Raw genomic sequence first — 15295 nt, 5'->3', positions numbered from 1 at the left:
AGGCAGGAGTATCAAAAGTAAAAATGGATGTAGTATAAGTTTAAAAAAGCCCAAAAATAAGGCATTCTTTAATCCTTCTAAACAGGGATGGTTGGTGGCACAGTGGTTAGAGCCGCTGCTTTGCACTTGAAGGACCTTGGTTTGACTCACACCTCCAGCTCTAGTACCTTTGAGCAAGGTACTTGAACTGTTCATGTAAAATTTACCCAGCAGATAAATAGGTAACTCATTTTAAATGGCTTAACGTTTAAAACCGAGACAGATGTTTGTCTGGGGAAGACTTTTTCTCTGACTGTTCATTTTTGGAAGCACAGAGACAATGATTTAGATAATGCATTGCTCCAAAGTTTTAGAAATATTCACTTAGATGACATGTTGCTCTAAAATTATAGAAACTATATTAATTGATTTTGCAGATACTTTTCTCCAATATGATATATGCAGTATTTAGCTGACACCTTTCCATCCAAGATGATTGCAGTGATGGATCATTTACATCGGTCATTAGACACCTATGTCACATGAGAAAGACTGCTTCTCATTAAATACTAATAACTCATCTGTACATCAACACATCGTGCACACACTCTCATATCAGTTTCTCACAAAATGGTCTTACTTTATTATATGGAATCCCTCCATTAGGCAACTTCCTGTTGTGTGTCAAAGTTCCACTCTTCCTTATTAATCAACTCTGGACAAAAGTCACCAGAATTAGTTGAAATACCAGAATAAAAGTTATTGTTATTCATGACAAGGATAAAACAGACATTTTTATAGCATTTGTGATGAGAATTATTATTTATAGCGTGAACCGGTGAGGGTGTTGCCCGTGTGATGGACAGCATCCCATCACCTGCTGCTGGCAGTCCCCAATAGTGCAATGAAGGCCAGCTGCTGCTTATTACAGGGACTCGGTAAGGAATTTAAAAGCAGCTGGCCTGAGGAATTAGGCAGGGGAGTGCTTGGGGGGCTGCAGTTTTGGTTTGTGGGTCTCACATGTCTAAAAAGGTTGTTTTGTTGGACAAACTTGCTGTCTGGTGCCTCTATTTCTGCCCTTCGGGTTGCCTCCGCCCCACAACTCTCACAATACTTTGAATTTTCGTGACGTATTTTCATTCATTGATACATTATCAATAGCACTTGTTAAAAAGTTCTGATGGAAGCATTTGATGACAAAAGAGGACCACAGAAGGATGTTCTCACAGGTCCGTGATATTGAATTCTATAAGAATAACTTTGATTGGTCTCATGGCTCTTTAAATTTATATGTATTAACAAAAGGAATTAAAGAATATCAGTCTGAATCAGTTCCCCTTTTTTGTGTTCGTTCCCTCCCACTGATTTTATCAACAAAATATGCCTTGCAACTTTGGGATAGTCTTTTTTTTTTTTTTCCTGCATAGGAAAATTGGTGTCATCCTAATCTGTTGTCGAAGCGACTGTAGGAATCAGTGAATCTCTCTCACTGAAGCATCATCTTTTGCTTGACGCATCCAACGGAAGGTTAAGTGACAGATGGGGGGGAAATGGACGTGGCAACAGGGTTTTTGTTTAACAGGCTGGTGAGCTGCTGTGTGCAGCGAGACCGATTTGGATGTGATGGGATTTGATTACGATGCTGTGTGGATTTAGGGAGCTTGTGCATCAGCAGTGTGGACCACCTGAGGGCTAAACGCTAGGATGTCCTCCTGTGGATGTGACAGGTTTTAGTACAGGGATCAAGATGCAGTGTGCTTTGACAAGACAACGGGAATGCTGGGGCATTTCATATGTAATGTATAGTCACTGATGTTTTATGCCTACGGTCTCTGTTACTTCCAGAGAGTTGAATTCAAGCGGTATTCCTGTTAGCTGTATTAAGTGATTAAAATGTTAAAGCTATATTACTTATATATTACCTTTTACTACTTTTTTTAAAACATTTGCACTTGCTATCATGAACTTTTGAAGATTAAAACATTTCCCAGTTCATTTTTAATTTAATTTTCTTCACTGTTCTCTCACAAAATTTTTTGCTGACCTAAAGCCACTTGTGTTAAAATGAAATATCTTAAGTACTTTTTACTATTGTTTTATCCAAGGCTTTCACATAACTTACCTGTAAATTAAATGAAGCACATTGGTTCTAAGTTTTTCTTATGTAGATAATAAAGTTTAATGGAGCTCATGAATATATGGTTGTCGTGAATCAGTTAGTGGCATTGAATGGGACATTGTAATGTATTTGCTCTTTTTAGTCATTTAAACACATTTTAATGTAATTTAGTTAAAAATAAATATTGCACTGCAATGCAAGTGCGGCAGAGTATTTTTATTTATCACAGCAGTCTGCGTTTTTTTTTTTTTTTACAGAACCTAAGTGGAGGGATGTGTGTAGCCAACTTGTATTATTTGCAACCTAGTGGTGAGTGGGGCTTTGGAGTTACAACCATATTCAGTTACAGACAGACTTCTGGTCCCAGTTGTCAACATGTATAGGTTGTGTCTAGGTTTTTATACAAATCAGTTGTTTTTCTTAGTTTTTTTTTTTTTAAAAGTCCAGTTGGAGCTTCCAAACTCTTCCAAACTGCCATTAATCACTTCCTCAAGACACATGGAACCCACATCCAGTGAAAAGCTCCAGAGAAACCGCTCCATTCTGGTTCTATCGGGAAGAAAGAGCATGGCATCATTAGAATGTGCTTGATGAATCTGGGATGACAGTGATTAATTGGCGTGAGGACATTAATGGGCTGAACATGGGAGCTTCACCAACTAGGATCTGAATTTTTCTAGTTTTACGCTTGAGAAAAATATGTTGAGGTGCTGCTTGTGGTCTTCTGTTACTCTGTTTGCCAGATGAAACCACAGTTCTACACAGTAATGTGCTTCACTGATGAGCGCTACGCAAAGATTTCCTCCAGAGAAGGTCAATGTTGAGTGGTTCTTGCATCTCGTGCAAGGATATGTGAAGTCAGGAAATTGTTGTGATGTCCAGATGTGGGTGGCAGCTGCGGAAGCTGGAACAGTAGTTGAGCAGATGTGCTCAAATGGCAAAAAGTCAAATGTTTGTACATTGTATAGTAGGGTTTTAATACTTTTTCCACAAATGCCACATATTATTCATGTAAGAATAATACTCACTCACTTGTCCTGGTGAGGGTTGTGGTAATGCAGTCTATCCTGGAATCACTGGGTGCAAGGCTGGATGGGACACGAGTACGTTGCAAGGTAGTCACAAATATCTAAACTTGGAAAAAAATAGAAGGTTAACATCCCAGTTGTAAGTGTAGGTGGTTGTAAATCCCATATGTTGTGACGTGAGGACCACCTGTAATAGAAATCAGTGTCATATGCTTTTCTTACTCTGATCTGTGCTCTCTCGTTATGCTGCTTTGCATTATGTATGCATTGTGTAGTTATGCATAATTAATGTATGCATCACGTAATTATGTAAGACTGGTTAATAGTGGGCTTCCAGCAGACCCTCTCCATCCATCTACAGACCAAGGATAACGGGAAGGCTTATCTTAGCTAAACTGAAAAAGCCGATCTTTCAGCCACCGTTGAAGCTCTTAATCCTGCAAGCGGCAGACCTTCCATGTTAAGGTCCGAGTACCTGCTTGATTTACACCTCGGTTACCACCTAGAAGCGGCAATGTGTCGTTTGTTTGGAAAGACCAGGTTTGGCCGTTAACAGTAGATTGAAGAAGCTGGACGCGGGTTCACCTCACTAAATTTTGCATTGAGGTATTCGTTTAGCTAATGCTTTTCTCTGGGGCAACTCTCACTCACTCACACACACACACACACACACACACACACACACACACACACTGGCTGAAACCGCTAGTCCCGAGCAGGGTCACGGCGAACTGGAGCCAAACCAGGCAACATGGAGCGCAAGGCTGGAGGGGGACGGGGCGCACCCAGGGCGAGATGCCGGTCCATCACAAGGCACCCCAAGCAGGACTCAAACCCCAGACCCGCCGGAGAGCAGGACCCGGCAAAACCCGCCGCGCTGCCGCGCCATCCGCAGCTTACACCGGTTTACTTATTGATTCACCTGTATAATTTTACCAGTGTTATTTAGTCTAAGTACCTTGATCAAGGGAATTGCAAGAGAAGGTGGGACTCAATCCTGGGTTCTTGTAGTGCGAGGCAGCTCTAAGCGCTATGCCACCTGCTGTCCTCAAGGTCTCATTATTCCAGCGCGCTCCTGAAAGATGATGGCACCTATTATGGGTTCCCAGTTGTTCATGAGCTCCACACTGTGCAGTAATGTATTTGTCTCATCTGTTATGGGTTCCCTCTGATGTCTGTGCTGTGTGTGGACTGACACCACCAACCTTCTGACCCACCACCACTTTGTCCACTCCGTATGCCCTAGCTGGACCCTGTGCTCAGTGCCCCACCTCCCCCCCTAGCACTACAGCGTCACACAGAGATCAGAGGGCCTCCTCGACACCAGCGAAGTGGCTGACCTTTAGGGGTTTAGTGCAGGACTAGGATGGTCACACTGCTCCTGTACCCTGCGCGGGACCTTCTGTCCCCCATGTTGCCCTGTTGAAAGTATGTGAACCCCTTTGTTCCATACTTCTGCCACAAAAGGGTTCTTTAATGAGAAGCAGTCTTTCTCGTGACATAATAGGTGTCTAATGACATTCCATGTGTTGCTTAAGAGGAAATCATATGTATAGTCGAAACAAAGAAGTAGTACAGGTGTACATATAAGTGAACTCCAAGTTGCATTGATTAAACCAAGTAGGTAAGTAGAATCAGGCCTGTAAATCAGTCATTTATTGATTTTATAAGTTTATTTTAATATTCTATACAACAATAATGACCATCCCTGTAGGGATCACACTTTATAGCAGCCCTGTATTTTATTGAATGACATTTTACTGCAGATGTAGCTGAGAATATGTGGACTACAACTGTGATCTCTTGCACTAAGTACTTTTTTCTGTATTTATGTTCATATTTTTATGTTTAGTTGTGCAACTTTTAATATGAGAATGGCCAGACTGATGCTCTGTAGTGGGTATTAGAGCTTTCATTATATTTCACCACAATTTTATTGAATTCATCACACCCAAGCACTGATGCAGAAAGCACTAATGGAGAGCACATTTGTAAATGTGGCAATTTATTGAGCATGGCATGGTAAATATGCTAATGGAGAGCCCTGGCACTAATTCAGGGGAATGAACACATTCTGCACTGCTGTAAACTAACGGAGCGACGTGATGTTGCCTATTTAAAGAAGAGCAGCGATGACAGGATGGAGATTGAACCATGATTGCTTCTTCTTTAATGAATGCAATGAGGGTAGCAGGGGGGCATAGTGGTTAGAGGTGCCACCTTGTACCCAAAGTACCCTGGCTGAAATCCCACCTCCTGCTGTAGTACCCTTGATCAAGACACTTATCCTGAATTGGTACAGTAAGATTACTCAAGTTTACTGGTGTGTAAATCACGGTAAATAGCTTAGTGTATTAAGCTAATATTGCTAGTTGGCTTGGAAAAGGCATCAAATAAATGAACAAAGTGCACAGTTTTTGGATGTCAGAAACAATTTGGTGACATGGTTGAAAATTGGGTGCGGTGGCACAGCGGGTTTGGCTGAATTCTGCTCTCTGGTGGGTCTGGGGTTCAAGTCCCGCTTGGGGTGCCTTGTGATGGACTGGCGTCCCGTCCTGGGTGTGTCCCCTCCCCCTCCAGCCTTACGCCCTGTGTTGCCGGGTTAGGCTCCGGTTTGCCACAAGTGGTTTAAAACTCTGTGTGTGTGGGTTGAAAATTGAAAACGGGCTCCATGTTTGATTGTTCAAAGCACAACAGCAGGCCTACTGCACCCTTGAAGCGGTGCCCAACCTGAACTCCCTCAGCAGACGCTCATCCACATGAATGAGTAAACTTACCGTAATCCTTTTTAAACCTGGATAAAGGGCATCTGCAGAGAAAATTGAAAAACTAAACTGAAGTGACACCGTCCTACTAACGTGAACCTTGCTGTTCGCTGCTGTTCTTTGTCTCCAGGGTTCGTCGTCTCACGTGAGGGAATGAATTTCCACATTGGTCCTGTGACCTGCCACTGCATGTCTGTTTGGGAATACACACATACGCACATTTTCAGAACCGCTTGTCCCATACGGGGTCGCAGGGAACCGGAGCCTACCCGGCAACACAGGGTGTAAGGCCGGAGGGGGAGGGGACACACCCAGGACGGGACGCCAGTCCATCCCAAGGCACCCCAAGTGGGACTCGAACCCCAGACCCACCGGAGAGCAAGACTGCAGCCCAACCCACTGCGCCACCGCACCCCCCTGTTTGGGAATATTTACTGGGCTTTACTGGAAGTCCCTTGTGCTGGAGATCCCTATGAGCTGGGACAGTCAGCACAGCGATAATTTGTCACGAGGGGCAGAAGAGCACAGGGCATTTAAGTGGCCATCAAGACACCTGGGAGAGGGGGGTTCGGCCCCAGGGTGAGGGTGCATATTTTGTTGAGCCGCCGTTGAGTACTTTTTATTGATTATGTGATGACATAGATTACGGTGCCAGTAGACTGAAAAACAGTCAGTCAAACTAAGTTTTAAGAAATGCCGTTACACGTTGAGTGGACATCATTTCAAAATATGCGCAGACATAACACACAAGTTGTTTCAAGGACTTGATGAGAATGAGGGGAATTGTGCTTTTTTTAATGTAATGTAAGAATAATGGTAAGATCTGATATTTTAAACTGTTCCGCTAATATGAGGCTGGGGAGGGAACCTCTACCATGATAGGGGCCGTTTGCTGAGCTTATGTAATGAGCAGGCGATTTGTGTTTAATTCCCTGTTGTCGAACGTGGTAGGGTGGGGTGTGTGGCGGGGGTTCTATGTTCTGTCAAAGACTGCATTTTTGAAGTCTGGGGGGTGGTGAGGTCAAAAAAATCTTTTGCGTTAATCTAACAACACTAATAATATGTGGGCATGATGCTGTTTATTTCATAAATGCTGAAGGTTAGATGCTTAAAAAAAAAACGTGGCTGGATTGTTCCAGAGAGCTCTAGGAAGTGGTGTTTACCCTTAATCAGGATTTCCAGTTTTCTCACATGCAACCCATGTAGATATTACACCCCATACGTACACAATGCAGCGATGTCGGTCTTGATCATGAACCCTCCGGACCAGTAGACGCCTGCTGTAAACACTGTGGAAGTGAGTTTAGCAGGTTGCTTATCCTGTTGGAGAGCTCTTTACTGCCATCTATAGGCCGTGGGTTGATAAACACAAGTCATTTTGTCTCCTCTACAGACAGAGTTCATCATTGAAGGAGAGAATTGTCAAAAATTGTACCATTTTAATCATTTCATTAACTCAAAATAATTTTTATTTCTAGAACTGCCAGAAAATTGCGTGATATTGCATTTAGCCTTCAGCAGTCTGGTTTTATAATGGTCTCCTTTGGATTTCTGATGTTTCCTGGTCTTTTGCCTGCCCTTTTAATAATTTTCTTGTAACTTCCCATCAGTTTTTTACTTTTTCATCAGTTTATTCTTGTGTCACAGTGTCTGCACACCCACATACACACTAATTGCACAAAATAAAATGCGATAACTGGATGAGCACGATAGCTGGTCATGTAGGTCAGGGTTGTAACAGTTGGTCAGCTAGGTAGTACTCCGGCTCCAGAAGTGACCACTGGGGCAAAACCAAGTCAGCACAACCCCAGTTCATTATAGATCCCGATGGCTGTTGGCAGGAATGACCTCAGGGGGCCCTTTGTAACGGCACAACTGGACCAGTTTGTTGCTTGATGTGCTTCATTGTCCATGATGCAGAGGAATTTGCGCAAGAGTCCTTCTCTGTACCATTTCCTCAAACGAGTCCAACCTGGCTCTCAGGACCGAGTCAACCCTCCTTGTTAAAATCGTCTGTTGATAAATTGACTTGACTAATAAACCACTTAATAATGTTACCCTTTCGCTCCCCACTGCAGCTGCCTTAATGCCCAGTGAAGATGCTCAGCCTTTGACCGCGGGGAGGATGAGCCAGCGACAGGGGAAGGACAGCCTGCAGGTTCCGGGTAGAGATGTCCTCGCTAGCCCGAGTCTCAGCCCAGGGGTCGGCCACGGCTTCGGTAAGAATCCCTGCAGTGGCTCGCAAACACATCCCTCTAGAAGGGCTTTGCGGTTCACGTGAACTCGCTCACAAAGATGTTTTTTGGAATTTAGAGCAGGTTTGTTCCATAATTATACAACAATCTCTGTCCTCATTTTATGTGGAAACCTCAGTGCCGTTCCGTTGGGTTTTGAATTATTCGTAATTTGGTAATGATGAATTTTCATTGTAAAATACCATGTATTGCTATGCAGGACACTTCTGTTTTGGATCTTCAAGCCCCATTCCCGTTGTGGTAATAGTTGGTGAAGTATTGAACCGTATTGGCTGCATTAAAATATCCGGCTGCATTGAAATATCCAGCTGTATAAATCGCTGAAATAATGCAGGTCACTTTGTATAAAAACAGCTGCTAAGTGACTACTAACAATAGAGACGCACAGTGACACAGCGGGTAGAGCTGGTGACGCGCAGGTCCTGGGGTTCATAGCCGGCTCGCTCTGTGTGGAGTTTGTGTGGGTTTCCTCCAACATGTGTGTCAGGGGAATTGGTGAGTTTAAACTTCCTTCCTTTAGAGTGTGTGTGTGTGTGTGTGTGTGTGTGAGACTGAATGAGTGTGTTTGATTGCCCTGCTACACACTGGTATCTTGTCCAGGATGTGACACTCACATCTTCTATTTCCTGACTCCTGACCAAGGTGACCCTGCATTGGACATTGCAGGTATTGCTAACTGATGTATGTATGGATGGTGGATGGCAGTGATGACAATGTAGTGATATATGAGTGCTTACAATTTTTTTTTGTAGTCCCCTTTCACACCAGGAGAGGGAGCCAACGCACAGTACAAAAAAAAAACAAAATAAAATTGTTTTGAAATATTATGTCAGCAGTGTAGTGGTTAGAGCTACTGCCTTTGGACCCAAAAGGTCGCAGGTTCAGTTCCCACCTCTGGCTGTAGTACCCTTGAGCAAGGTACTTATCCCAGTTTGCTCCAGTAAAATTACCCAGCTCTATAAATGGGTAAATAATTATAAGTACCTCAACACTGTAAGTTGCTTTGGAAAAAAGCATCAGCTAAATAAATAAATGTAGAAGTAATGTAGCAAAGCAGCCCTCTGGAGCTTTGTCCTGAACTTTGCCAGCCCTTTCTTCTGCATCTTTTAAAGTCTGGACCAGCCTCCCTAGGTCTGTGCTGAACCACTGTGGAGCTATGGGTAACTCCAGCTGTCATGACCGACAAGACCAGTTAGGAGGGTGACAGAGAGAGCCTTTGGTGTGCACCTCTGTAGTGTTGTCATCTTAATCCTCTGATTTCAACCCAATAACAAGGCCAGAAGACCTTTTTTTGGAATCTTGCTCAATCTCTTTGCTGGTGCCTTCCAAAGTGACATACAGTGGTTTTTAACAAGTATTTAGCTGACACCTTTGTCACATTATTTATAGTGCTAGATACACCATAATAATCATTTACCGATCTATCCACTAGCAATCATACATACTCATTCACTCTTTCATGCACACATAAACACACTCTCACACATACTCACACTAAGGGTGTTTTAATCACCTATTGACCTGAAACACCTGTTTGGACTGTGGGAGGTAACCAGAGCATCTGGAGGAAACTCGCACAAACACAGGGAGATGATACGAATCCCACGCAGACCGAGTCACCTTCAAAGCCACATCCAAACATACAGCCGAGGTGCTGTGAGGCACCAGCGCTACCCACTGAGCTACCCGTAGTAATAACAGGAATGTTTACTGACTTGAGTCACATTAATTGATTTCTGTAAGTCAGTGACCGAGGAGCTCAAACCAAAGTTATGCTCTTGGACCTTTTAAGTGAAGAAACAGGACAGAGCTGTCCTACAATTGGCCCTCATAGTTCCAGTCTATTCCAACAGACACTAATGCCTTTAATGGATCACAAGAGCTGCAGTTCAACCTTTCAAAGAGGGTTCAGAGGGGTAAAAGTGAAATCACACTGGCAATGCATTCAGAATTTTATTAATTTACTTATTTATTCAGACTTTTAGGTCAACAAGAGAAGGTTTGCAGAACGTTGCATCAAATATAAGTCGGCAAAGCATTGCCTCATTAAAAGGTCCATCATTCTGACAGCGGTGTTCATAGATCTTCCCAATGAATTATTTTTTCCCAAATAAATGGTTCAGAGACTTGGGTGTGTGATTTAATTGTATTGTTATAACATGTGTTCTCTCAGCATTATAATTTAGTACTTAGGTTATTTGCAGTATTGTGTGTGTGTGTGTGTTTTGCTACATTCAGCTCAGCCCTAACGCAAAACATCCGCTCTAAGACTTTGTGTGTCTGTGTGTAAAATGTTTAAAAATGTGACGAAAAGCCCTCGGTATTCCCGCATATTTGGACGAAGGCTAAGTGCTCCAAGTGCACCGCTGTCTTTGAGACACTGTCTTACTGCTGGAGCCCATCTTTGACCGCCCTCCTTACAGGCAGGATCTTGAAATACTCTACCGCTTTGAGTGCATAAGTGTGTCGAGCTCAAAATATGAGCGCTTATTGCTCACGGTGCCAGAAGCAGACTAAATGAGATTGTATCTGTTATTTATGGAGAGAATGAAAAGACAGTGATTTGATCATTTAGATCTTTTTAGGACTGAACTTGTTCCCTTTTACAGATGTAGAAACACACCGAGGCCTGTAATCTTGTGAAGCATGGGGGGTATTTTGTAACTCTTATGGTGCTGGGGGTACGTGTATGATGACAGAATGTGCTCATTGTCATTTACCTCCCACCGTGTCTGTAAAGCCGACACCTTTAATTCATAACTTTGGTTATGTGTGACTGTGAAGTCAGGCCACAACAGTCAAAAATTATCTTTTGGAGCAGGTGTGGTTTAAGTGCTAGAATCTTCTCAGGCTTATTATGGAACAGATGGGGTCGATGAGCATGGATTAAGAGCCTGTTTTTGGCGTTTACCCCCATTAGGGAGGGTTAAAATGACAGGATTTGAGTCTCAGCCAATCAGAAGTGAGCTGGCTTGCTTCCTGTGATGTTATCAACCAATGAGATGCCCTGGTTCGGAGCAACACCTGACGTGAGGAAAGCTTAAGGACGGTTACTCTCTGTAGCCACCTGATTCTAGGAAAATGGCCACGTGGGGGGCTCTCATGGATATCTCAGGGGTTTTGGGCTGTGCTTGGACATCTGAAGGCTGACCAGAGCAGAGCTGGAGGGAGAGGACTCAGACTTGAGTGGTTTGGAAAGAAAGTCCAGCCTGTGGGAGGACTGCAGTTGGACTGTGGTTAGTTGCACTGAAGGCAAGTACAGTCCTTCGGAACTTCTGGGTTAAGATGTGGGCTTTAGTTGGGTCACTCGAGACAGAGATGGGCCTGTTCATCTCAAGACCTTACCAACGAGGTTTGAATACAGGAGACTCAAATTGGTTGGACTCAAATTCTTGGGAGTAGCATCATGAGCGGTAGTGGTTTGGTAATCTCTTGCGTTGAACGGTTCCATCTCTGTTTTTAGAATCCTGGTCCTCTAGTGGTAAACCATGAGTGGGTTTTGTCTTGTAGAAAGATTCGGCACTAAGGACAGAATGCTAATGACAATGGAGATAATAATGAAGGTAATGATGGTACTGATAAAACCATGCATTTTATCCCACAATGCATTGCCTGTGGAGTTAAAGCTGTAGTCATTTCATGGAAATGCTCATACAAATTCTGTGGTCTTTACACCGTAAGGGGGGGAGTGTTGGAGAATCCGTGTGTTTGAGGTGTTGCTGGATAGTCTCTTTGACCGAATGCTAAGCCTGCAGTTGCTGGGTTGAAATCGCATTACGAAAGAATGGGCATTTGAGGCCATTTTATTGTATAGTGTTTAGAAACCACCTTTGCATTAGTCTGCTGCTTCTGGAAGGTTGTTATTGGACATGGGTCTTTTTCATCAGTTCATTGGAGGTTCACCCATGTGGCCTTCGATTCTTGTCTTAACCATTCAGTAGGTACTAAAAGGCAAAGCAGACGTTCGTGTTCAACTGTACATTTTTTTCTGCTCTTCTAAAGTTTCGCTCACAAATGTCACGGAAGCCGTAGATGCAGAGAAACACGCCAGCCCACGCCCGTTTACCCAGACCGCTCTTGGAGGCCTGCTCGAGATAAGAATGTAAGCTCTCCAAGATGTGAACTAAAGGCACCTGCAGTTCCCTGGTTACGATGGCAACATCCTCAGGTTGCAGGTTCTGAGACGCCCATCAGTCCAGATCAAGATTAGAGTCAGATGATGCCTTGTCCCTCTTGAAAGTCTCGCTCAGAAACAAAGGGACAGTATGTCTCAAAATGTCGGACTTGACTGAGATCTGAAGTCTTCCTAATGTGAAAATGGCGAACTAGAGAACAAAGCATGAATAATTCATTAACTGAATTAATGGATTCAGGGTGTGAATTATTACTCAACTTCTGCCCAACTTTGATTAATGTGCTGCTGCTAGTGCCACAATAATTTGTTGGGAAATGAAATGTTTTCTCAGGTATACAAGTCATGCTCTGGATGATGTAAGGATGGTGAATCAGACTCGGAATTGAAGCGCAAACAAGCTCGAAAATGATGGTTTATTACAGTTCTGCAGATTCGTCTCAGACGTTACCCCAGTGCAAACGGCCGATGGCCCACCGCAGTCTTTTCGCCATGTTTTGTAGCCCCGTGACCCCCTTATCAGGTACCTGGACCATCCATCCAGGGGTATTTACAGCATATTCCAAGCAAAAGGAATTTGCCAGAGGTCCCTGCTTCTAGAAATTTCTGCAGAAGACAAAGAAAAGTACATGAAGCTATACAAGTAAAAGTAAGACACAGGAGAATACTATATAGTAAATAAAATAATAAAGGAAAAGTGAAGACTGTGTAAATCATGATACAATGAGTAACAAAAAATAATGTAGTAACTTTAAAAACTAAATATGTTCCAACGCAGAATCTGCAGTGTTGACCTTTGACCTTTCCCCATGGTTTTGCCTTTGCTCTCGCTGTGTGGTTACAGGGGCAGATCGAGGACATTTTTCCCATTTTAGGACTCCTTTTAGGCCGCTATGCTCCTCTCTTACTTCGGTGGGGATCAAATGGGGAGGATGTTCCCCTGTCATCATCGCATGTCTTGTTTATTTCATGCCGAGATGCACCAAGTGACTTCACGGCTCCTTGTGTGTAAAATAGCGAGTCGATGTTTCTCAGTGCTGTAATAACTGTGAAATACAGCGTGGATTTACCGTACACGGTAGCAGGGTTGAACCCCCACCTACCTGCTGCATTAATCACTCAAATGGGATCGCTTGCTCACAGTTAAGCTCCCAAACAATTAGTTAAGTCTCCGGAAAGGTAGATGGATTGCGTCTGCCTGCCCTCTTTATGTCAAAGGTCTTTGACCTATTTGCCATGATCCGTGTCAGTTCTTGGGTTGTAGTGTCACGTGTGGTTTGGACTTTGCTGGTCTCCTTCCCCAAGACTTCGCACCCGACATGCTTGTATAGCACATTCAATACTGTATGGCATGAATTTTTACCTCTCGCCATCTGGTAGAAAAGTCGAAGATGCGGTAGCGCTGAATGCTGCACGCTTCTTGATGTAGAGTTGTCGAGGGCCCTCGTCATCCTGCATTGTCTCCGTCTGATTGTTATTCCGTACCCTCTTTAAACGCTTACGTATTGTATGAGCCCGACTTTGTAAGTCGTCTTGGACAAAGGCTTCGGCTAAATAGGGTAATAACAGCAGTGATGATAACGGTCATCATTGGGTTATTTGAAACTGGTTCTTTAGACTCATGCTGCGTCTCATGCAAAAAAGGGGGTAACCCTAAGTCTAACCCTAATAAAAAGCAACCTGCTCCTGTTTGATTAAAAAAAAAAAAGAATAAAATCTATCGTCATTGGACATTTTTAGTAATAGTTAGTAAATATCCGGATATCTGCAGCTCCTGCTCGGAACTCCTACCTTTCACCTGGAAGGCAGCGCAGGGAATAAAACTGCGCGTCGATCAGTTTCCGGCACAGCTTGCTTGCTGGAAGGCTGCAGGCTGGGGAGGGCACGCATCTGCCAAGCTCATTCCTAGCCAATTCACGCAAGCGGGTTCATCCCTTTCACGGAAGCTCGCTTGCAATCCCAGTGCATTGAGCTTTACAACTGGCCCTTCTTCTCCGGGTCCAAGATTCACGGTCCGGGGGGATGATTGCACGTTTGTCTGGATAACAGGAAATGAGTTTTATATCATCTCAAACAGCCTGGTTCCTCTACAGCACCACAGAACTCAGAAAGGATGATGCTCTGTCCCTGAGCTCCTCCTTCCTCATACAGCGTGCCACGCACCATTGGGTTAATACCGACTTACCTCAACAGGTCCCCCGGCTCAGTCCCTGCACACTACACCACTGTCCCCTGTTCCCGTAAATAAATCACGAGTCTGTTCGTGCTCCGCTGCCGCAGCCCCGTTGGAGTAGCCTTACTTGATGCTGGAAGCGATAGCCGTCTTTATCCCGGAGACGAAGCCAGGCCGATTCCATGCCGCACGCGGGAGTGGCTCAACCCGTAATCCCGGAAGAGAGGCTTATCGCTTCCCACGCCTTCACGTGGCGCATCTCTGAAAAGGCAAGATTTCAGGTGATGACTTTCATTAACACGTATCCTTGAGTATCGATGGAGCTTTGTCTGTGTCACTGGTAACGTAGTGGTATAGCACAAGGGTCACGGCTGTAGTACCCTTATGCAAGGTACCTCAACAGAATTGGAACGGTAAAATATCACATTGTGTTAATGGGTACAGTCAACTTAAAAATGAAAAGTTTCAAATATATGTGGAGATAAATTTAGTGTGTTTACTAATGAAATGCATGTCTTTTAATTTTTTGGTGTTACAAATAAACTATATGACCTAAATCAGCAATGTCAGCATACGAATTGCTGGTATGAATGCTGATTTTTCTTTTTCTTTCCCTCAAACACTGTACTTAATTGGAGAATATGGAACTGGACAATTAATACACACACACACACACACATTTTCTGAATTGCTTGTCCCATACAGGGTCGTGGAGAACCGGAACCTAACCCGGCAACACAGGGCGTAAGGCTGGAGGGGGAGGGGACACACCCAGGATGGGACGCTAGGCTGTCGCAAGGCGACCCAAGCGGGACTCGAACCCCAGACCTACTGGAGAGCAGTA

At 43.9% G+C, this 15295-nt stretch overlaps 1 protein-coding gene across 6 annotated transcripts in view; it reads left to right on the top strand.

Annotated features, from left to right (window-relative positions):
* LOC108936494 (oxysterol-binding protein-related protein 8-like) overlaps positions 1-15295 on the top strand; it is a 75334-nt gene that overhangs the window by 29637 nt on the left and 30402 nt on the right. For all 6 annotated transcript variants that reach the window (XM_018755869.2, XM_029248830.1, XM_018755871.2 and 3 more), the window contains one exon: positions 7970-8110. In XM_018755869.2, coding sequence (XP_018611385.1) covers positions 7978-8110 — 133 coding nt within the window. In that variant the 5' untranslated portion in view covers positions 7970-7977. The remainder of the gene's footprint in view (positions 1-7969; positions 8111-15295) is intronic.

The sequence above is a fragment of the Scleropages formosus genome, chromosome 24, assembly GCF_900964775.1.
Source record: "Scleropages formosus chromosome 24, fSclFor1.1, whole genome shotgun sequence".
Taxonomy (NCBI): Eukaryota; Metazoa; Chordata; class Actinopteri; order Osteoglossiformes; family Osteoglossidae; genus Scleropages; species Scleropages formosus.
This window is presented reverse-complemented; position numbering and strand designations above follow the sequence as displayed.